This window comes from Elephantulus edwardii, unplaced genomic scaffold (assembly GCF_000299155.1).
Source record: "Elephantulus edwardii isolate Elephantulus edwardi_28Jun2011 unplaced genomic scaffold, EleEdw1.0 scaffold00082, whole genome shotgun sequence".
NCBI lineage: Eukaryota > Metazoa > Chordata > Mammalia > Macroscelidea > Macroscelididae > Elephantulus > Elephantulus edwardii.
In genome coordinates this window covers 2,959,233-2,983,587 of record NW_006399832.1, presented here as the reverse complement: position 1 = coordinate 2,983,587, position 24,355 = coordinate 2,959,233, and the positions used below count along the sequence as shown (strand labels likewise).

Sequence of the window (24,355 nt, the reverse complement as noted above, 5' to 3'; positions counted from 1 at the left end):
ACAACTCACTCCATATACAAAAACCAACTGAAAGTGGATCATGGACCTAGGAATAAAATGATGGACTATACATTTCATTAAAGAAAAGCTTAGAAGAACTCTAGAAGTCCTAATCACAATATAAACAGTCTTCCAAGCATCCTGGAAAATGTACAAACAGGAGAGGGTAAAATAGATGAATGGGACCTTCTAAGAATCAAATCCCTATATCCACATCCAAAAACTTCTCCCACAGGATGAAAATGGAAGCCACAGACTAGGAAAAAATACTTGGTAATGATATGGCAGGCGTGGGAGTTATATCTAGAATTTATGATGGTATAGTTTTTTAAAAAAATAGCTCACTACCTTCCAGTTCATTCCAACTCATAATGACTCTCCACTGGGTTTCAGGGCTGTAAGTCTTTCAGGAAGGAGACCTCCCATCTTCCTAGAGTCCTGGTGGATTCAAATTGCCAGAGATGTTACAGCCTTTCGATTTGCAGTATATGCTCCAGACTAACCATCGGAGCTCCTTAATTCTGTATAGAATCTTTTAGAAAATATTTTTTGTAGTTTGTGTCTTGCTCACTGTTAGTTGTTGCTAAGTCTATTCTGATGTATTGTGATCCTGCAGCTGTTGAATTCAGACTGTTGCCTTTTTTCTTAACAGGTGTCTTTCTTTCTGTGTGTATATATGTGTATGTATATGTGGTGCGTGTTTACATACTTATTCATCAATATCTCTTTATATGTCTATGCACGTATATTTTTGTATACTGTTGAGTGTAAATCAGTTTATAGCTCATGAGATGAATTGACGGACAATGAGTGACTGACAGTGGACTTAAATTTGTCAGAGATGATGAGGCTGGCACAGTATAGGGGTGGGTTGTTATTACCAGGTTGTGAGTTGACTCGACAGCACCTAGCAACACAATAACTCAGCTCATTGCTATAGAGTAAGAACCAGCTGACAGCTGACCCCTTCATTGTGTTTGTGGGTTTGTAAATTGCAAGGGAAGAGATGGCCTGTCTTACTCTTCACAGAATCAGGAGATCCGAACCTTTAGAGCATGACTCCCTATAGCCTGTACTGCCAGGGCCTTCTGTCTCTGTCTGTCTGTCTATCTATCTGTCCGTCTATCTGTCTGTCTATCTATCTGTCTGTCATCTCAGAACTAACCCATAGCTGACCCTCTGGCAGGTTTTTAGAGACAGTTAATCGTATCAAAGAAGATTATTCATTTAGATGTGTGTGTATCTATGTGTGTGTATATATATATATATATTTGGTACTGTTATTGTGTATGGTTGAGTTAGACACCCCCTCCCCCCATAGATAACCCTCCAACTGGGATTTTTAGAGGCAGTAAATTGTACAAGAGTGATTGGTTATGTTTCTTACTTGGAGTGGGTGATAGATTCAAACCATGTGCCTTTGGTCTGGCAGCATAACTTCTTATCGTTGAACCACCAGAACTCTCTGTATGTATATATGTTTTTGTGTATCTGTTTTCTTTTTTCATTAAAACCCTCAGTTTTAATATAGGCAATCTTGTCTAAGAACATGTGACGCTAAATTTTACAGTTTTATTCTTCAAACACACTGTCAGTAGATTCTGTTTACTCTTTTAAAAGTGCGAGGTATGTAGTATGTACAGGGCCACTAGAGTGATCTTCAAGTTTTGCCAGTGTGTGTGTGAAGATTGCTTCATTTACTTTGAAAATGATTAGGTGATTTGTGCACTTGATCTTGGCTCTGTAAACTCTGATCTGAGAGCTGTGTCGATGTTCTCTGATCAAGCCTGCTCTGTTGTGCTGCTCTTAGTTTTTCTTTCAGGATCAAGGCCGGTGCTTTTGAATAAAATCTTATTTTTAATACCTTCTCTGACAATTCTTTCCTGGATTTTCAGTTTTGCACTATTATACCTACAATGGAACCAGTATCCTAAAGTCACCAAAATAAATCCTCCTATTCTACCATCACTTGATCTTCTAATTTTGTTAACAAAAAATGTCCAGGGTTAGCCACAACAGATCCTAATGAACCATACAGTACTGAGTCATGTGCACAGGGAATGTTTTGGATATCTAAAATTCCCAGAAGCTTGAAGGGCTTCCCCTTCCTGGGCTCACCAGCTTAGAACTCGGCGGCCATGGTGACGACTGTGTGGCTTTGTGTGTATCTGTTTTTATTTAATTGTTCACTTTCACAGTGAAAAAACTGGCTCAATTTTAATGACTGAGTGGTACAAATAGCTTACAGTCCAGGTGGCATAGTGGTTAACATATTTGACTGCTAACCAAAAACCCTCAAACTTATCGCCCTCTAGTTTGAACTGACTCTTGGATGACCAACTGTTAGTTTCTGAAGCTATAAATCACATCAATAGAGATTGCCTATCGTTCTCCCAAAAAACTGCTAGAGATTTGAACCACCAGAGAGGGGTGAGTTTAGGTTAACAGTGTGCATTCCTGCAGAAGAGGCCGCCAGAGTTGCCTGCTATATAAAAGGGCAGTTCGGATCTAACAGTTGGTCTAAGGCAGAAAAATAGCCACTCTCATTCTATAAAGTTTTACAGCTTCAGAAACCTGATAGAGAGAATCAGAATCAGTAGCAGTGGACTTGGTTTGGGTTTTACTAGAATTCTGTTGGCATAATTTGTACATTGTGCTGTAAACCAAGAGATTAGTGGTTCAAATCCATCAGCTGCTTCTTGATAGAAAGATGGACAGTTTCTTTCTATAGAGATTTACAGTCTTGGAAACGTGACAGGGGGTCACTGTGCATTGGAATTGACTTGATGGCAGTGAGTCAGATGAAAAGTTGTTGGCTCAGATTAGCCACTGAAAAAACTAAGGAATGTATTTCTACTTTGTTACACCTGAGGTTGTACTGAATAGCAGTCAGCTGGCAGACAATTTATCTAATGCTGACTCATCCTTGTTTTATCTTAGTGGAATTAAATTCACAAAACAAAGCTTTCTTATTACTATAGTCATACCTAATTTTTTTATGTCTCTCAAATACTGTGGTTTTTTACAAACTGAAGGCTTCTAGTAATTGTTTATTAAACAAGTGTACCTGTGTCATTTTTCCAACAGAGTGTGTTCAGTTTGTCTTACTGTGTCACACTTTAGTAATTCTCTCAATTTTTCAAAATCTTTTAAAATGCTATTATACACATAATAGACTACAGTATATTATAAACATAGTTTTTATATGTCTTGTGTTTTTGTTGTTGAATTTTCATTGAGTTGGAACTGACTCGTAGCTGACCCTTTGATGGGTTTTCAGAGGCAGTAAATAACATGGGAGGAGATTGCCCATCCTCCTTCTGCAGAGCAGCTGGTTGACTTGAACTGTGTGTCTTTGGTATGAAAAAAAAGTACGTGACTTATTTTCTCGCAATATTCCCTTTTTTGTACTGGCCTGAATCCGAACTAGAATATCTCTAAAATATGTCTGTGTATTTTAGATACACAACCATATTAGGCTCTTGTCAGATATGCTCTTGCCAAAGATTCCCCCCCTCTTTGTTTTTTACCTTGTTGGTATGTTCTTTGTTGAATGTATTTAATTTTTCAGAGATCAGTTATCTAGTTGGTATTTTCTGTTCTTTGTATTATTTCAGCTCTGTCTGATAGGTCTCCTGGTTTTGCCTTTATATTATGTTTTAGGAATTTAGGTCCCTGATTAGGTTTATTCTTAGTTATTTTATCCTTTTGAGAAACTATGATAAATGATATATATTTTTTAATATCCTTTTTGGAGTTCTCTTTGTTAGTGAGGATGAATTCATCTGATAATTCTGTGTTGAACTCACACTTTGCCACATTGCTAAATTTGTCTATTAGTTCCAGTGACTTTTCTGTAGAATCTTTGGGGATTTTTCTGTAAAGGATCATGTGTTTAGTGAATTAGGGAAGTTTTACTTATTTCTTTCCAATTTAGGTATTTTTTATTGGCTTTTTTCCTATTACTGTGCTTGGATTCCCAGTATAATATTGAATAAAAGTAGTGATAAAAGGCATCCTTTTCCACTCCCATTCTCACGGGAAATGCTGTCAGTCTTACTGAGTTGATAATAATGTTGGTTTGTCTCGTCTATAACCCAGAGGAGTTGCAGTGCCAACTCAGAGGCAGGTGGTTAGAATGTCCCAGCTGCTCCTTGGGAGAAATATGGGCAGTCTTCTCCTGTGTGATTTAATCATGGCTATGAATCAGTTCGAACTCAGTGACAATGAGTTGAAGTTTTTAAATTAAGTTTTGCATATGTGACCGTAACTGTGTTGAAGAAATTTCTATTTCTGTTTTAGTGAAGGGTTTTTAATCAAGAAAGGATGTTGGATTTTAATGATTTCATTTTGCTTGGATTGACAGCCAACACCCATGGTAGCAGCAGTCAAGAAATCAAAAGATGTGTGTCATTGGGCAAAATCAAGGACCTTTTGAAAGTGCTGAGTAATAAGGATATCACTATGGTCTTTCAGTACTCAAGCCATCGTGTTTTCATTTGCTTTCATATGCACATGAAAGTTGGACAGTGAATAAGGAAGACTGAAAAATAATTGATACCTTTAAATTGTGATATTGACTAAGAGTATTATTGACTATTTCATGGACTGACCAAGAAAATAGACACATTTTGTCTTACTGTAAGTACAACCAGGTGCTTTTAAGACACAAGGATGGTGAAACTTTATCTCACATACTTGGGGATGTTGTACGAATGCACCACCAGTCGTTGGAAAAGTAGAGTCAGCAAAAGAAGACGACTCTCTCAAGGAGAAGAATTGACACAGTGACTTTTGCAGTGAGCTTAGCATAGCAGAGGTTGTGAGGATGGCACAGGATGGGGACAGGTTTTCAGTCTGTTGTTCCTAGGTTCCTAAAGTCATAGGCTGCTCATTAACACTCCTGCCAACAAATACAATAAGTGTTAGATTTGAAATTTCTATTTCCTGTTATTCTTTGTATGCGTTCTTTTTAATTAAATAATAATTGCTTCTTCTTGTTGTTATGTGCCGTTGAGTCGCGTGCGACTCATAGTGACCCTATGTACAAGAGCCCTAAATCCTGCTCAGTTCTGTGCCTGTCTCTACTACACACCTACTTCTACTACCCCAATCTCTGAATCGATCCATCTCATCAAGGGTCTTACTCTCCTGCGTTGTCCCTCCACTCTCCCAAACATGATGTCCCTCTCCAAGGACTCGTCCCTCCTTCCAACATGCCCAAAGTATGTCAGATGAAGCTTCAGAATCCTGACTCCAAAGAACAGCCTGGCTTCACCCTCTTCAGGACAAACCTGTTTGTTCTCATAGCAGTCCATGGTATATTCAACACTCTCCTCCAGCACCACAGCTCAAAGGCATCAGTTCTCTGTCATCCCTACTCACTGTCCAGCTCTCTGACACATAGCAAGTGATTACAAGGACTATAGCCCAGATCAGGCACATCTTAGTCTCCAGCCTGATGTCGTTGCTCTTCTGTACTCTGGAGAGGTCCCCAACAACTGACTTTCCCATTGCAATTCATCTCTTGATTTCCTGGCTGCTGGTAACAAGAGTGTTGACTGTGGGTTGTGTCTTCTGCATAACGCTGATTGTTGATAGATCTTCCACCAGTCTTGACCCCACATTTCTCCTCATAGAGCCCAGCCTCCCAGATAATCTGTTCTGCATACAGGTTGAAAAGGTATGGAGATAGAATACAGCCCTGGTGTACACCCTTCCTGATCTTGAACCATGCAGTGTCTCCTTGCTTTGTTCTGACTACTGCCTCTTGGTTCAAGTGTAGGTTTTACATAAGCAAAATCAAATGTCCTGGGATTCCCATTCTTCTCAGAGTCAGCCATAGTTTGTTGTGATCCACATAGTCAAAAGCTTTTGCATTGTCAGTGAAGCCTACATAGATATTCCTCTGGTACTCTTTGCTTTCTGTCAAGATTCATCTAAGATGCTTAACTTTATTTAAAAAAGCTTCTCTCCCCTCTTCAGTCTGCTATAATAACAGTTAAATGTTTTCTGTTACTTTTGCTTATTTAAAAGTCCGATTTCTAGTTAGTTTAATTTTTCTTTTCTTGAAGCTTTTATATTGTTATGTGCTGTCGAGCCAACTGGGACTCAAAGTAATTTTATGAGCAACATATTCCAATCTTGCCCTATCCTGCTCTATCCTCACAATCTGTGATATGCTCGAGCCCAATATTATAGTCACTGTATCTGTCTGTCTTTTTTAAGATCTTTTTCTTATCTTCCACCTTTCCAATTTTGGCATCTTTCTCCAAGGACTGTCCTCTTGACAATATGCCCATGTGAGATGAAATTTTACCGTCCTTTTCTCTAATGAGCATTCTGGCACTTCCTTCAAGGCAGACTTGTTTGTCTTATTGATAGTCCTTGGGATAATCAGTACTCTTCTCTGACACTATAATTCAAAGGCATCGATTGTATGCTTCCTATGCTTTTAAATTAGTTCATAAAATTTCCTGCTGTCTTTGTTTATATGTGTATATTTGTGTGTGTGTGTGTGTGTGTGTGCACGTGTACACGCATGCACATGTGCGCATGTATAACTGTGTCTTGGGTAGAAGTTGTTTACTAGAAGTCATTCAGTAGAGCTTTAAGATTGACTTCACAATTTCTTACCATTCCTTAATGTAATTTGAAAAAATTGAGTTCCTTTTTATAATTTGGAATTCATGAGCCTTGAATATGGGATGTTTTCACCTCTTATGATCACAGTGTAGTTTTAAAGTCTTTGCTTCATAGCTAACAACCTTTAACATTTCTGAATTGTAAGCTTTGGGATTTTAAGTGTTATATGTTTGTTTTACCACAGTATATTCTAAAATATATCAAAATGCTGGCAGTGCACAACTGACTATCTTTCACAGTCAGTAGTCCTACAATTCAATAGAGAATCTTATCAGCAATAGCTAGCAGTGAGAAATCATAATGATAGTCACAGTTCATTTTATTATCTTTCTTTGGTAATATCTAAGGCTTCTTAAGAAACATGGGGTAATGTCTCCACTGTTTCATATGTCACATAAATGCTCATATATATCAAAGCATCCTTAGGGGGGAAAGCTCTGAAGTTCAAAATCTTACAATCATTTATTACACAGCAGGATTGAAGTTGAAATACGCATATATTACTTTACTTGGTATTTCTGAAAACTATTTGCCTAGTGTATATAGCACATGCCCCGTGTTTTACCTTGGATTGGTGAGCTATAGTGAACTATGGAGCATTTCAGATGTATAGCATTGTTAAAATTACGACTCTAAAAAAAAACAACACCAAACACCCTGTGTTTTAAAATACAAATGTTGAACTCATCATGAATTTTGTTTGAGCCTCAAAATAGTAAAGAATTGATTTATCTGTCTTCTGGTATATTGACATTTTTGATACATTATTTGTTACTAAAGGATGAGTGTTGAATGTCATTCTTGGCTTACTTAATTTACTTCTGTAAATTTGTGAATTTGAACTTTGTCTGACAGTTGAGAGTCCAAATTAGAATTCTTCATGTCTATTGCTTCATGTTTCCCTGTTTGTTAGGTGCTGTGGAGTCTATTCCGACTCATAGTAACCCTATATATAACAGAATTAAACACTCTCTTGCTCCTGTGCCATCTCTTCAAATCATTGTTGTATTCGAACCATTGCTGTAGTTTCTGTATTGAGAATTATCTTTTTTTCACTGATCCTCCACTTTACTCAGCGTGATTGATGATTTTCTGCAGACACTAGTCTTTTAATAACTTGTCCAAAATATGTGAGATGAGTTCTTACCACATTCTTGCTGTATTTCTTCCAAGGCAGATTTGTTTGTTTTGTTGGCAGCGTGAAGTAAGCTCAACAGTCTTCACCACCACCACCACCACCACCACCACCACCACCACCACCATCATAATTTAAAGGCATCAGTCTTTTTCAGTCTTAGGCATTGTCCAACTTTCACTTGAATATAAAGCAAATGAAAATACTGTGGTCTGGGTCATGTGCCCCTTAATCTTTAAAGTGACATTCTTGCTTTTGAATATTATCAAGATGTCTTCTTCAGCAGATTTGCCAAATACAGTTTGTTGTTGGGTTTCTAGACTGCTGCTTACATGAATGTTTATTTTGGATCCAAGCAGAATAAAATCTTTGAGAACTTCAATCATTTTTCCCTTTATCATGATGTTAACTTATGTATAGATGTACATGATGTGAGGATTTTAATTTTCTTTATGTTGAGATACAATCCATACTGAAGGCTGCAATCTTTGATCTTCTTCATATAGATAGAGATAGATATAGTTGTTATTAGGTGTCATTGCCAAAGTAAGTGAGATGAAATGTCACCATATTACCTCTAAGGAACACAGGGTATATGCCCTAGAGATAGATTTGTTTGTTCTTTTGGCAGTCCCCGTTATAGTCTATACTCTTCACAAACATCTCAATTCAAAGATATTGATTGAATCTTCTTTGGTTTTCTAATTCATTGTCTCAAGTACAAATGCATAGGAAGCAATTGAAAATACTATGGCTTAGGTGAAGTGCACGTTAGTCTTTAAACTGACATCTGTGCTCTCTAGTACTTTAAAGAAGTCCTTGACAACAGATGCCCTGTGTTTTTATTTCTTGACTGCTGCTCCCATGGATTCTGGATCCAAATAAAATGAAATCATTGGCAGCTTCAATCTCTTTCTGTTTATTCTGATATTGTTTATTGTAACTTCAAAATCCTTGACTTCTTATATCTTCAACTTGCCATTCCTAAACTCTGTTTCCTTAGATAATGGCATGATTCCAGTTTCTTTCTTCTTGTTGTCCAAAGAAAAGTTGGCTCCTGGTAGGTATAATATCAACTTTTGCCCCACTGTCCTCCTTTCCAGATCACAAACCTCACAGCTGTTGGACTCTACATTGTTGTTGTTGTTATGTGCCATCGAGTTGCTTGCGACTCATACCGACCCTATGTACAAGAGCCTTAAATGCCGTTCTATCTTGTACCAACCTCGCCATCTCAGACACACTTATTCCCACCACTCCACTCACAGAATCGATCCATCTCATCAAGGGTCTTCCTCTTCTGCGCCGGTCCCTCCACTCTCCCAAACATGATGTCCCTCTCCAAGGACCAATCCCTCCTTGCAACATGCCCAAAGTATGTCAGACGAAGCTTCAGAATCCTTGACTCCAAGGAGCATTCTGGCTTCATCCTCTCCAGGACAAACCTGTTTGTTCTCCTAGCAGTCCATGGTATAGTCAACACTTTTATCCAGCACCACAGCTCAAAGGCATCAATTCTCTATCATCTCTTGCTCATATGTTATTTCATGAAATTCCTCTGTGTCAGTCAATACCTTTTGATACAGTGACTCTGTGTACTCCTTCCATCTTCTTTGATACTTCCTGGATCATTCAACATTCTACCCAAAGTATCCTTAAGTATTGCCACCCATGGCTTGAATTTGTTTTTCAGCTCCTTCAGCTTAAGAAATGCTGAGTGAGTCTGGCCCTTTTGATTTTTTGACTCCAGCTCTCAGCACATTTCATTATAGTACTGCCTTTTGAAATTTTCTGTTCAGCTCTTTGATTTCTTGATTTCTTCCTTTAGCTTTGGCTTCTTGCCGCTCTAATGCAATACTCAGAGTCTCATCTGGCATCCATCTTAGTCTTTTCTTCTTCAGCCTTTGTAATGATCTTTTGTATTCTTCATGGATGATTTTCTTGATATCCTCCCAGAGCTCATTTGGTCTACACCCATTGGTGCTCAGGCCTCAAACCTGTTCCTAAGATGGTTTTGAAATTCGAGTGGGACAGACTTAAGGTCAAATCTTGGTTCCCATGGACTTGATATAATTTTCCTCAACTTCATCTTGAATTTGCATATGCGTAGTTGATGGTCTGTCAGTCAGCACCCGGCCTGGTTTTCACTGCTGATAATTGAACTTCTCCAGCGAGTCTTTCCACAAATGTAATCTGTTTGATTCCTATGCATACCATCAGGTGAGATCCATGTGTATAGCCTCCGTGTATGTTTCTTATAAAAGGTATTTGCAATGAATAAATCATTGAATGTGTAGAATGCCGTCATTCTATCTCCAGCCTCATTTCTCTCACCGAGCCCGTGTTTTCCAGCTACTGATCCTCCTTCCCTGTTCCCAACTTTTGCGTTCCAGTCACCCATTATTATCAATACATCTTGATTGCATGTTTGATCAATTTCTGACTGCAAAAGTTGGTAGAAATCTTCTATTTCCTCCTCTTTGGCTCTCGTTGTTGGTGCATATATTTGAATGATAGTGCTATTCACTGGATTTCTTTGTATGCGTATGGATATTATCCTGTCGCTCACCACATTGTATTTCAGGATAGATCTAGAAATGACTTTTTTAATTATGAAACCAACCCCAATTGTTCTCACCTTTTTATCCCCGGCATAGTAAATCATATTTCACCTATACCTAGTATGTCAATATTTATGCGTTCCATTTCTTTCTTTACAATGTCCAGTTTTTCTACATTCATGCTTCTCACATTCCACGTTCCAATCACTAGTGTCTTCTTAACAGCTGTTCCCCTTTTTCCGTGTTTCCATTTCTAAGATCTCAGTTTCAATTTCCATGTCTGTTAGTCCAAATGATAGTCTAAGTGTGCTCTATTGTACATAGGGTTTTCAATGGCCTTTTATAAATATTTACACAAAGACACTGCCTTTCACCCATGGAGAATTTGATGAATTTGAACTACCAACTTCAACAGTGCCTAAAATAGTTCTTAGTATATAGCATATGTTCAGCAGATATTTATGGAATTAATGTAACCAAAGATTTTTTTTCCCTCCCTAATGTGCAACAACAATGTAGTAACGTCTGTTTAGATAGCATTCAGTAGAGCAAAGATATTGTTCTTATGTGTCAACAAATGGCCGTTGACTCATAGCAACCCTATGTATAATAACTCTGAACCCCCTCCTGTTCTGAGCTAATATCACTGTCTCTGACACACATACTTCCATTAACCCAGTTACTTTGTCCATCTATCTCATGTCAATCCATCTTCCTCTCGTGCTGGCCCTCCACCTCACCAAGCATGATGTCCTTCTCCAGAGACTGTTTCCTGCTGGCAACATGCTCAAAGTACTTAAGTTGAAGCTTCAAAATCTTTGCCTCCAAGCAGTAGCTTGGTTTCACTCTCCCCACCCAAGCATGATGTCTTTCTCCAAGAACTGCTCCCTCCTGGCAACATGCCCAAAGTATGTGAGACAGAGCTATAAAATCCTTGCCTCCAAGGAACAGCTTGTTTTGTTTTTACCCTGTCCACGATGGACCTGTTTGTTTTCATTGTATGTTCAGTACACTTCTCCAGCACCATAGCTCAAAGGCTTTGATTCTTCTATCATCCTTAGTCACTGTCCAGCTCTCTAACATAGAGCAAGTGACTGCAGAGGATGGCTTGGATCAAGTGCACCTTAGTCTTTAGAATGACATTGTGCCTCGGGAGAGGTCCTTAACAGCAGATTTTCCCAGTGCAATATATCTCTTGATTTCCTGAGTGCTAGTGCCACGAATGTTGATTGAGAAACCAGACAAGCTGCTGAAATTGTTAACAAACCTCAATCTTTTCTCCATCTGTTGTGATGCTGCCAGTTGGTCCAATGGTGAGAATCATTTTAAGCTTCAATAAATTTTGAAGATGCAGTCCTAGACCTTCTGTAGGAAGTGCTTCAGGTCCTCCTCAGTTTCAGCAAGCAAGGTTATGTCATCTGAATAATGTAGGTTGTTGATGAGTCTTCCTCCAATCTTGATACCACATTCCTCGTAAAGTTCAGCCTTCCGAATGATATGTTCTGCACACAGATAAAAAAGTTACATAAAGATAAGACATATTTCTGATATACATCTTTTCTGATTATGAACCATGCCGTGTTCTGGTGACTGCTTCCTGGTCCAAGTATAGGTTTCACATAAGCACAGTTTAATGTTTTGGGACTCCCATTCTTTTCAAGGGTATTGACAGTTTGTTGTGAGCCACACAGTCAAATGTCTTTGCATAGTCAGTGAAACACAGATAGACATTCCTGTGGTATTCTCAGCTTTCAGCCAAGATTAGTCTAACATGGCTGTGATGTCCCTAGTGCCACGGCCTCTTTTAAACTCAGTTTGTACATCTTGCAGTTCCCTATCATGAATAGGTCTAGTCATTTTTGGATAATCTTCAGCAGGATCTTGCCTGCAGTAATATTGTTGAATAATTTCCACGTTTTGTTGAGTTACCTTTTTGGAATGGGAATAAAGATGGATCTATTCCAATTAGTTGGCCAGGTAGTTCCTCCAGATTTCTTGGCACTTAATGAGTACATCCAAGCCTGTATCTGTTTGTTGAAATACGCCAATTAGTATGCTGTCAATTCCTTAGGCCTTCTTTTTTGCTGATTCCTTCAGAGCAGCTTGAACTTCCTTCTTCATCATTGCATCTTGATCATATGTCGTTTTATGAAATTCTTCTGTTCCAGCCAGTTCCTTATGGTACAGTAACTCTGTATATTCCTTCCATCTTCTTTTGATGCTTCATAGGGTGGCCCAGTGCTAAGAAGCTGTGTGCTGCAATCCTGAAGACACTTGGTTCAAATCCTTTAGCTGCTCCATGGGTGAAAGATGGGTAGTCTCCTCTCTTTTGATAAACTGCCTTTGAAAACCTACTGGTGGCTCACCTGTGGGTTGGTTCCAATTCACCCGTACATATGTAGAGCAAAGGTACAGAATCCTTCACCCTAGGATGGATTAGAACAGGATATCCAGTTTTTGATAATCTAAAAAAATAACTGAATAGAAAGTGTCAGAATTACATTGGAAGGAGCCTTTGTGATTTAGTAGCTTCTAATCAGGAGGTTGGTGGTTGGAACCCAGCAAGAGAAAGATGAGTCATTTGGCTTCTGTACAGAATTTTAGCCTTAGAGACAGAACAGAGCACTTCTGTCCTGTTTGATAGTGTTCACTGTGAGTCAGAGTCAGCTTGACAGCCCTTCTTAGGTTTGTATTAGTCAGGTTTGATAGAAATTGAGAGCAGCATAATATAAAAATATATTTTAGCTGCAGTATTTTCTCCCTTTCTGTAATATACAGAAAGTTTAAAAAAAAATAGCTAGAAGAATGTCAAAGATAAGGAATTAGAATTTATTTTTAAAAATTAGGTTAAATTACACTTAGTTTTAAAGCTGTCACTGTAGAGAGTATATGTTGAAGCATTTGCCAGGATTATAGTGCTTTAGTTGCCACATGGTGGTTTTATAAAATTTCCTGTCAAGGAATGAAGAGCCCCATGGAGTTGCTGTGGGGGCGTGGGCTTGGGCTCAGCAGCAGGGGGCTGGGACCCACAGGACTCACCCATTCCTCCCTGGGGATCCTTGATCTTCTTATGTTGAGCCTCAGTCCATACCGAGGACCAGTCATCAACTGTTTTTTCAATTATCAATAAACAGAGGACTGTAGAAGGCCATGGTGGCTCTCCTCCAAGTGGTCCGCTGCTCTCGCAGCTCGCCATGCTGTCTCCGCCTCCGTCACCATCTTCTGTATGTTTGGTTGTTTTTTTTTTTAAAAAAGGTGTCTCATTCTTCAGAAAATTTTCTTCTGTTATTTTGTTTCTTGTATGCAATGGTCACATATATCCCAGACTATGGTTCTGAGGGGAGGATGGTTAATGAAGAGACTCTTGCATTTTTCTCACGTCCGTCTGAGATTTACTAAGGAATATTGTGTTGGCCTGAGGATGGTCTGAAGGATTGAATTCCATGTTTAAATCATGGATGTTCTTCCGGTCGCTGATGTGCTGCAGGTTGCAACCTGTGTCCTTGCTGCTCAGATCTGTGTCTGGCCGGTAGGACTCCAGCCGAGAGTGGGCATTTCTCCTGAGCTTGGGGTTGTATGACACACAGCATGAGGTAGTGTTTCCCATCTTTGGTGGACCCCCAGGTTCCTCCTCATGCTCTGGCCTTCTTCCACTTCCCCAGGCCCCCGGGCGCTGGGAGTGGAGAATAGCAAAATTTAAAAGAGCAGCAAACATCAAATGCTGGCGAGGTTGTGGAGAAACTGGAACCCTTATTCACTGTTGGTGGTAGTGTAAAATGGTGCAACCACTATGGAAGACATTATGGCACTTTCTCAAAAAGTTGTAAATAGAAATAACATTTGACCCAGCAGTTCCACTACTGGGAATATACCCTAAAGAAACCGTAACTGCCACCCAAGCAGATACATGCACACCCATGTTTATTGCTGCTTTGTTCATAATAGCAAAGAGTTGGAAACAACCCAGGTGTCCATCAACAAATGAATGGATAGATAAGCTCTGGTATATTCACACAATGGAATATGATGCTGTATTGAAAAACAAAGATCATGAAATATACAAAATGGGTGACCATGGAGGACATTATGCTGAGTGAAATATCTCAGTCACAAAAGGAAAATATTGCCTAATGACACTGTTGTAAAACAGGACTGTCATCGGGGTTGAGGAGAGATGGAGAAAGAGGGAATAAGTAATGTATACGGCAGTGAAACAGATGAGGGAGAGAACTGTATAAAAGCAATATATGGTTAGGTATTGTCCTGACAGGAGTCCAAAATAAAGGCTGCATGGTGGAGTGAACTTGGGGGGAGGGATTGTATAAGATTGTATAACAATAAAAGAACTTTTACTTTTCAAAGAGAAGAGTGAATTGCGGGGGGAGAGTTGCGCAGGGAGAAAAGTGCTCTGTAAATGTTCATTAATTAATTAATAATAATAATAATAAATACAAGAAATACGTCATTTGGTATACCATCTATTCCTGGGGCCTTATTTTTTTTTTTTTCTGGTTTCTTCAAAGCAGCTTGAACTTCTTCCTTCATCATCACAGGCTCATAAGTTGTTTCATGCAATTCTTCTGTGTCTGCCAATTCCTTTTGGTACAGTGACTCTGTGTACTCTTTCCATCTTCTCTTAATACTTCCTGGATAATTTAATATTCTGCCTAAAGCATCCTTAATTATCTCTCTAGGCAGTTTAATATTTTTTTACTTGAGGCAGTCCAAAGTAACTTTTAAATCTTTGAGGATGACTGGCATGTGCAAAGTGGTGGTTAAAGATAATAAAATTCAGTAATGTATATAATAGAAAGAGGAACTTTTAAAAAAGTTCTATGGGAATAATAAGCAGATTAGATTATCTGGGAGGTTCGGGCTCTATGAGGAGAAATGTGGCATCAGGATTGGAGGTAGACTCATCAACAATCTTCGTTATGCAGATTATAGAACCCTGCTTGCTGAAACTGAGGATGACCTGAAGTGCTTGCTGCAGCAGGTCAGGGATTGTAGCCTTCAATATGTATTGAAACTCAATATAATTTAACAATGATTTTCACCACTGGACGATTGGTAACATCAGTATGGATGGTGAAGAGATTGAGATTATAAACAGCTTTAGTTTGCTTGGATCCACAGTCAACACTCTTGGCACCAGCAGCCAGGAGATTAAAAGTCCTATTGCTTTGGGAAAGTCTGCTGTTAGGGACCTCTTCAAAGTACTGAAGAGCAATGATGTCAATCTGGATGCTAAGGTGTGCCTGATCCCAGCTATGGTCTTTGCAGTCACTTGCTATGCATCAGAAAGCGGGACAATGACTAGGGAGGATAGAAGGAAAATTGATGTAGAAGATTATTGAATATACCATGGACTGCTAAGAGAATAAACAGGTTCGTCCTGTAGAGGGTTAAGCTAGGCTGCAAGGCAAGGATTCTGAGCTTTGTCTGACATACTTTGGGGAGGAGGGACGCCATGCTTGAGAGGATGGAGGGACAGTTCAGGAGAGGAAGACCCTTGATGAGAAGGATTGATTTAGTGGAGTAGGTGTGTCATCAGCAATAAGATTGGCACTGGAAAGGGCAGGGTTTAGGGCTATTGTACATAGGGTAGCTATGGTTTGATGCCACCTGATGGCACATCATAACAACACCATGGGAATAATATTGATCTGTGGTAGAATTATAATGAGAAAAGATTGATAGGAGTAGACCAAATAAGACAGAAAAGTACCTTTTTTTGGTAGGGAGCTTTAGTATTAAGCAGCTGGATTGTTAACCCAAAAACATGATGTTCAAATCTAACATCATGTGATAGATGTGTTAGGTTGCTCTGAAAAAAACCACTGAAGGGCCAATCATGAGTTGGTTTTGATTGCATATAAGAACTGCATTTATTTAATTAGGAACACTGGTGGCCCTGCTGTTTAAGTATAAGATTGACAACTGGAACCAAACAGTCTTTCTGCAAGAGAAAAGACCTAGTGATTTACTTCCATAAAGAAAGCTTTCTAAAGGAGTAGAAATATCCCATAGGGTTGCTCTGATTTGGGATCAACTCAGAAGCAGGTTACAACAGTTTCTTTTAAGGAGTGAGTCCTTGATTGGCACCTCAGAAGCAGATTACAACAGTTTCTTTTAAGGCGTGAGTCCCTTATAGGCAGACTCTTTACTGTAGACCTGAGCAACCCAGAGGAGCCTTGGAAGAAAGGCTGGTTATTATGCTTCTTCAAGGTCTCCTTTGGAATACATAGTCCACCATGAGTCTGACTACCTCTATGGCATTTTTTTTAGAGTTACTGTTTAGATTGTGAAAAGACACTGTAGTATTCTGTTTCTGGTATCTGAGAAAATTGCAGAAATAGGAAATTCTGGCATGGAAAGAATTTAACCATGAAAAAGGAGTTTGGTTTTAGACATGAAAGCTTTGAGATAAGACATCAAGTGGTAACTAGTTAAAAGATGTGGACATAGTGCTGAGAATTCAGTTTAGGAGTAGAGTTTGGCAGCTGATCCCTTGAAAAGTGAGAGTTACCTGTGGGGAAAAAAAGGAAATCTTAAACAATTTTAGAGTATACAGCATAGACTGAAAAAGATGATGCACTGAACCTTAGAGAACAGGGCAAGAATACTTAGTTGGGGCAGTTTTTGAAAAGTAATGACTGAAATGAAAAACGGCATATATGAACTTTGTAAGGAAACCAGTATAAAGTAAAAAAGTAAAGGCTGAAGAAGTAGGAGAATTTCTGAAAAGAAAACAAAGGGAAAATGCATTTGTTCAAAATAATTTTTCTCTTTACTGCAAAAATAGCATCTGCTTGATTTAAGACAGAAAAGAAAGAACAAGACATGTTTTGAGAAATGTTCATAACACTGTTAGCTTTAAAACTGTTGTCTACAATTCAGTGTATGCCTAAGATGATTTGATTTTTTTACTGTGTCTATGTATTTGCATACTTATATTGCTGCACAAGAAGATCTTTGTTCTTTCTGAATGAAAGTTGGGATAAGTGATACATCTTTAAAATGGCAAAGGTGCTTAATTACAAACCTTGTTTATATATCAGGTATATATTTCATGTGTGTAGAATTTCCTAGAATATATTGTTACTTGGGTATACAATCAGGTATATATTTCATGTGTGTAGAATTTCCTAGAATATATTGTTTTCAGATTACTAAATAAAAAAATTTCTAGCCCTAACAATGTTTTTTATCCCCCCCAATTTATTTTACTTCATTATTTTTTGTGTGTGCCATCAAATCAGATCTGACTGGTACAGGAGGAGATTGTTCCTCCTTCTCCAGCAGAGCATCTGGTGGATTTGAACCGTGTACCTCTGAGACTGTAGTTGCAGCTTTTTGCCACTAGGCCACCAGAGCTCGCCTAACAATGTTCTTTTATTTTTATTTCAGATGATTGCGAAAGGGAAGAATGCGTCAGAACTGTTTCCTGCTGTTGTGAAGAATGTGGCCAGTAAAAACATTGAGGTATATTTCCTTTTGTTGTAAACGAATCCTGTGCTTTGGAGTTACTTTCAAATGCAGCAAGCGTTAAAGTGTCATTGGATCATTTGATATCACAAAAATGTCTATAATTTTATATGAATGTAGCATAAAAAGTGAGATCTAATTCTAGCTTTACATTTTTGGGGTGTGTTTATGTGGTAGGTATTATCAGGTTGACTACAATTCAGAATGATCCTGTGAACAGCAGAGCTAATCCTTGCCATAACTCTCACCATCCTCAGGATCTCCATCGTGCTCAACCCATTGTTGTAGTCACTGTGCCAGTCTTTCTCATTGATGGTCTTCCGTTTTGCGGACTCTACTCTTTCCAGTATGAGTATCTAGGGGAGCTCTGGTGGCTTAGTGGTGTGGAGTTATGCTGCCCACCTAAAGGCAGACAGTTCAAATCCACCAGCTGCTCTGTGAGAGAAAAATGGGCAATCTCCCCCTTTGTGATTTACTATTTTTGGAAACCTGCTAGAGGGTCAGCTATGAATCAGTTTCAACTTGAGGGTACATGCAAGTGCCTCTTGAAAACATGCTCAAAGTATGTGAACCAAAGCTTAACCATCTTTGCTTCCATGAAGCATCTTGCCTCTAAGGAGCACTTCTTCCAAGATAGATTTGTTTTAGCAGTTCGTGATTTGTATATTCACTATTCTTCACCACCACCCCAGTTCAAAGTAATCTCTGATAGATATCTTTTGACAATCCATGATGCATATATATTCAGTACTCTGTGCCAACACACAGGTCAAAGGCATTGACTCTTTTTTGGTTTTCCTTATTCATTGTCTTAACTTTGATATACATATGAAGCAGTAGAAAAGATCATGGTTTGAGTGAGGGAATCTTAGACTCTAAACTGACATTCTTGCTTTTTCTCTCTTTAAAGAGGTCCTTAAAAGCAGTCTTTACCAAATACAGCATAAAGTTTGGATTCTTATCTCTCATGATGCTGCCATTTGATGCAATGATAAGAATTTCCATTTTCTTGGTACTAAATTTCTATCCATATTGCATATTAACAGTCCTTGACCCTCTGTAGCAAATGCTTCACAACCTCTTTAGTTTCAGCAAGCAAGATTGTATCATCTGGATTAATACAGATTGTTGATAAGTCTTCCTCCAATCTATATGCCACATTCCTTCTAAGTCCAGCCTCCCAGATGATCTGTTCTGCATATAGATTGAAAGAGTTTGGAGATAGGATGCATCCCTGATGCACTCCCTTCCTTATTTTGAACCATGCAGTGTTTCCTTGCTCTGTTCTGAAGACTGCCTTCTGGTCCAAGTATAGATTTCGCATGAGTACAATCTGGTGTTCTGAGATTCCCATTCTTATCAAGGTTAGCCACAACTTGTTGTGATCCACACTCTATGCTTTTACATAGTCAGTGAAACATAGATAGACACTCTCTGCTTTAGCCAAGATGCATCTGGTGTTTACAGTGATATCTCTAGTGCTATGGCCTCTTCTAAATCCAGCTTGTATTTATGGTAGTTTTCTGTGAATATACTGTTCCAGTTGTTTTTGGATGGTCTTTGAAAGATTTTACTTTGTATAGTGTTAGATCATGATAGATAAAGAAGAGATTGAGATTGATAACAATTTCAGCTTGCTTGGTTCCACAATCAAAATTCTTGGGAATAGAAGTCAGGAAATCAAAAGACAAATTGTATTAGAAAAATCTGCTGTCAACCTCTCCAAGAGTGTTAAAGAGCAACAATGTCTGTCTGGAGACTAAGGTGTGCCTGATCCAGGCTATGTATGGTCTTTACAGTTACCTTTTGCATGAGAGAGCTGGACAGTGACCAAAGAGGACAGAAGAAGACTTGATACCTTTGAGTTGTGTTGCTAGAGAAGAGTATTGAACATATCATGGACTGCCAAGAGAACTAAGAGGTCTTTCATGGAGAGGGTAAAGCCAAGGCTCTATCTCATATACTTTGGGCATGTTGTCAGGAGGAACCAGTCCTTGGAGTGGACATTATGCTTGGAAGGGTAGAGGGACAGCACAGGAGAGGAAGACCCTGGATGAGATGAGTTGACACAGTAACTGGGGTAGGTATGTTAAGAGACAGTGAAACTGGCTCAGGATATAGCATTGTTCAGAGCTCTTGTGCACAGGGTTGTGGTAAACTCGATGGCGCAGAACAACCACCACCACCACCACTACCACTGTGGGTGTTGATTTTGGATCCAAGCAAAATGAAATCCTTGACATCTTTAATATTTTTTTTTCATCTGCTGTAAACTTGCTCACCAGTCCATGGCAGGGAATTTGGAAGACAGCTAGCTCTCTGGCCCACTGACTGAAAGAGATCCATATTTGTTCCCATTCCCAAGAAAGGTGAATCAATAGAGTGTGGGAATTACCTAACAATATCATTACTATCACATGCAAGCAAAATACTACTGAAGATCATTTAAAAATGCTTAAAACAGTATGTGATAATGAACTGCCAGAAGTTCAAGCAGGATTTATGAGAGATCTTAGCACCAGGGATATTATTGCTGATATCAACAGTGATCATGGCTAAAAGTAAAGAATACCAGAAGGATGTCTACTTAAGCTTTCTTGAGTATGCAAAGGCATTTGACTGTATGGATCATAACAGATTATGGGTAACATTGAGAAGAATGGGAATTTCAGAACAGTTAATTTTGCTCTTGAAAAACCTGTATTTAGACCAAGAGTCTGCTATGTGAACAGAATAAGGGTATACTCCATGGTGTAAAATTAAGAAAGCAGTGTGTCAGAGTTGTGTCCTTTCTCCACTTCTATTCAGTCTTTATTCTGAGCAAAGTATTTGAGAAGTTGGACTCTGAAGAAGAATCAGTATCAATATTAGAGTAAGACTCATCAATAGACTGCATTTTGCAGATGACAAGACCTTGCTTGCTTAAAGTGAGGAAGACTTGAAGCACTTGATGTGGAAAATTAAAGAATACAGCCTTCAGTATGGATTACATCTCAGTGTCTAGAAGACAAAATTTCTTACCACTGAAACAATAGGCAACATCATGATAGAGAAATGGTTGAAGTTGTCATTGATTTCATCTTCCTTGGATCCACAATCAACACCCTTGGTACCAGCATTCAGAAAATCAGAAGATATATTACACTTTATAAAAGTCTGCAGTACCCCCAAATTATTAAGAAGTAATGATTTCACTTTGAGGACTAAAGTGTGTAATCTTCAAGCCATGATCCTTCCAATCACTTGCTGTGCATTTAAGAGCTGGACAGTGTATTAAGGATAGCAGAAGAATTGATCCCTTTGAGCTGTGATATTAGAGGAGAGTTCTGACTATCCTATGGACTGTTGAAAGAATAAGCAGATATATGTTTGAGAAAGTGCAACCATAATGTTCTTGGAGGCTGAGTTGATGAAACTTTACATATTTTCAGCATGTTTTTGAAGAGGATATTCATTGGAAAAGGACTTCATCTTTAGAAAAGTAGAGGGTTAGGAGAAGAAGACCTCTGATGAGATTGATGCACTGTCTATGGCAGTATACTCAAATGTGTCAGAGCTGATGAAAGTGGCACAGGATAGGATAGAGTTCAGATTTGTTGTTCATGAGGTCATGTTGTATTTGACTAGATGGCACTTAACAACAACCGGGATATATAATTCTGGACATAATAACAACAACCAAGTGTAATCTGGACATAATGTAGAGGAGATAATTTTAAACATAGTGTGTCTTTGGTTCCTGATAATACTGGTTTCCGAATATCTGATTTTACACATAAATTGGTTTTAGGGCTTCCAATAGAAAAAAAGTAGAAATACCTGAGAAAAGTCAGACATTCTTAAGAAAAGTTATGAAATATAGGAAAAGCTGATCTTCAGTGTTACTGAAAATATTGTTAGCATTTTCCCCCCAGTGCTGTGTATGATGATGTTGATTGTCATTTGATGTTGATTATTCCTCACAATGAACCCACGTAATAGAGGAAAAGTTCCCTGTTCAAATGTCTTGACTTTGATCTTTATCTATTATAATAAATATTATAATTTTATTATGTGATCTTTATACATTACTGGACCTTTCTTTTTGGAGTCACTAAGTGGATTTGAACTACCAGACTTTTGATTTGTAGTCAGGCACTCAACTATTTGTACCATTTGGGCTCTATTTCTAAGTTATCAGTGCTTTATAAATAGCAACCCATTTTATGATCTCAAATAATATTTTGAGGTTGATTCTGCCTTGTGTATTTTGCATATTAGAACAAAGTGGCATAGATAAATTAATGTGAGTAGGATTGAACAGCTAGTTTCTGGCAGAGCCAGAATTCAAATCAGGCAATGGCTTCAGAATCTGTCTTTAACCATTCTTGTTTTTGTACTAACCTACTTGTTGGGTGATTCCTTTGTCTTCTTTCTATGTTAGTTCAGCTGTTAATGGTATTTTGGAAGTACCTAAGTGTTTATATATTTTTTTATTTTTCAGCTATGGATGGAAATTACCTAGGCTTAGATATTGTTTATTTCTTAATTAGTTCCCTTAGGGCCCTTGATCTTCTTTCAAATAAAAAAATTCTGTGGTAATTTTCACTCATTAGAAATAGTTTGTGTTGTTCAAAAGGTTATCAATAAAGTGTTACAAAACAGTATTTCTTGTTCATTTTTCTTCTTGCCAATCAGATTCTAGTGTGCTGAATAATTTTCTCAAATAGAAATACTGCTGAAGACATAATTCTTGGTGTGTTTTAGATTTCCTTTGTTCTTGAATTAGCCTTTTTTTTGAAACATACCTAATTATTTAATATTGTTATAAAACTGGCATAAGCTTCTTAAAATTTATATTCAGATCATTGATTGATGTTTCACTGCTATCAAGTGTAAAATTTCATTTTTACAAGTACATGCTGCCGCAGATACAGTTGAGCTGTGCGTCATTTGCCATTAGGTGTCAAATGATACCAAAAGTGACCTACTAAGCAATCAGTTGTTATAGTACAAAAATAATCAAAGGTTTAGTCAATAACTCATGAAGTTTGATGTACTAGTATTGATAAACTAATTAAACAGATCTGCCTGTGTTCCCTCAGTCTACTGGGGCTCTGCTGTGATTAGTTTTACAGCAAGGAGTGTTATAACATTGAATGAAGGTAACTGATCAGAGAATGGTGTAGTCACGGAGCTTTAAGTACTTCCATTTCTGATCACAGAATGGTTTCAGGGAAAGTAAGCTTTCTTTGTACACCTGCAGCCATTCAGTGCATAGGCCTCTTGTGGTCAATATTGATTGATTCTTATAACAGAATTTGAACAAATTTAGTGTTTTGCAACCTTCTGTGATTTAATATTGTTATGCTTTTTGCCATAACAATTGCAAAAAGAAATCCTTCTCCAATAGTGAGTAATTATAGTAGTACCAACTGGCTCAGCTGTGGTTCTGAGTGTTTCAGTGTGCCAGTATAACCCCCTATCTATATTTCTGGAGTTCATAATTCAGCTTTAAAACTTGGCTGAATAGTTACTTGCTACATAAAAGTGTTGCTAAGAAATAAATTGCAAAGGGGCTAAGGAGGAGGTTACTGCAATGTATTCTATATAATTTTCCAAAAATCTATAGAATAAGAATGGAGACTAGTTACTAAGGAAAAAGAATACCTTAAATAATGCTATTTTTAAAAAGTGTCACAAGTATACTTTTAAGAAGTGTTCCCAGTATCCATTATTTTTCTCATAATGTCCTTTTAGATCTAGCTACCTACCTACCCATGAACCATTAACCACTCACTCACTGCTCTAAGTTAGATCTAAAATGCAACAATTCAGTGGGAAATGTGTTAATCTTTTTTTTTTTTTTTAAATTTTGACTTTGAACTGTTTCGTTCAGCTGGAAACTATTGTATTTGTATCATATTCCAGGCAGTGTGGTAGGTCCTTGGAGTATACAAATGAATAAGAAATGGTCCCTGTATGGATAACCTAATGAACATTATGAAGATAATTGGAGAAATTTCTTGTTTTATTACAGCTTAAGTGTTGATTTGGTATATTAAAGCTGTCATTTGTCAAGCAACAAGGGTCAATTGCTTTTTCGTACTGTTGGAGTCTTAATTTTATAATTTAGTTATGGAGAAAACCAAATCTATTTTAGACAGAAATGTGTATAGTGAATGGTGATCTAAAAAATTTCATACTATGATTCCATGTAAATATAATCTTAAAAATAAGATTTTTAAATCATTTTGTTAACTTTAGTATCATTAATTTTGTAAACCAGTTTTTATGTTCTTATATAATGTCTGCTTCAGGTGGTTGGAAATATATTTATTTTTGTATTCTTTTTTTTAAAAAATTTTTGCATTTTATCATTTTAATAAGATCTTTTTCAGTAGATTTAACCAATATAATATATTGGTTTAATTTTTAACTGCTGCTTCTATAATCCAAGGATGAATTTCTTGACAGATCATGTTTAAGTGCTTGGGTTTTTTAAAAAAACATTATTAAATTTTATTAGTTTTAATGAACATTTACA

The 24,355-nt window shown here is 37.8% G+C and overlaps 1 protein-coding gene across 1 annotated transcript in view; it reads left to right on the top strand.

Moving 5' to 3' along the window:
- AP3B1 (adaptor-related protein complex 3, beta 1 subunit) overlaps positions 1-24,355 on the top strand; it is a 358,199-nt gene that overhangs the window by 61,046 nt on the left and 272,798 nt on the right. Inside the window, exons 4-5 of the mRNA XM_006889841.1 lie at positions 16,029-16,043; positions 17,752-17,826. Of these exons, the coding sequence (XP_006889903.1) occupies positions 16,029-16,043; positions 17,752-17,826 (90 nt within the window). The remainder of the gene's footprint in view (positions 1-16,028; positions 16,044-17,751; positions 17,827-24,355) is intronic.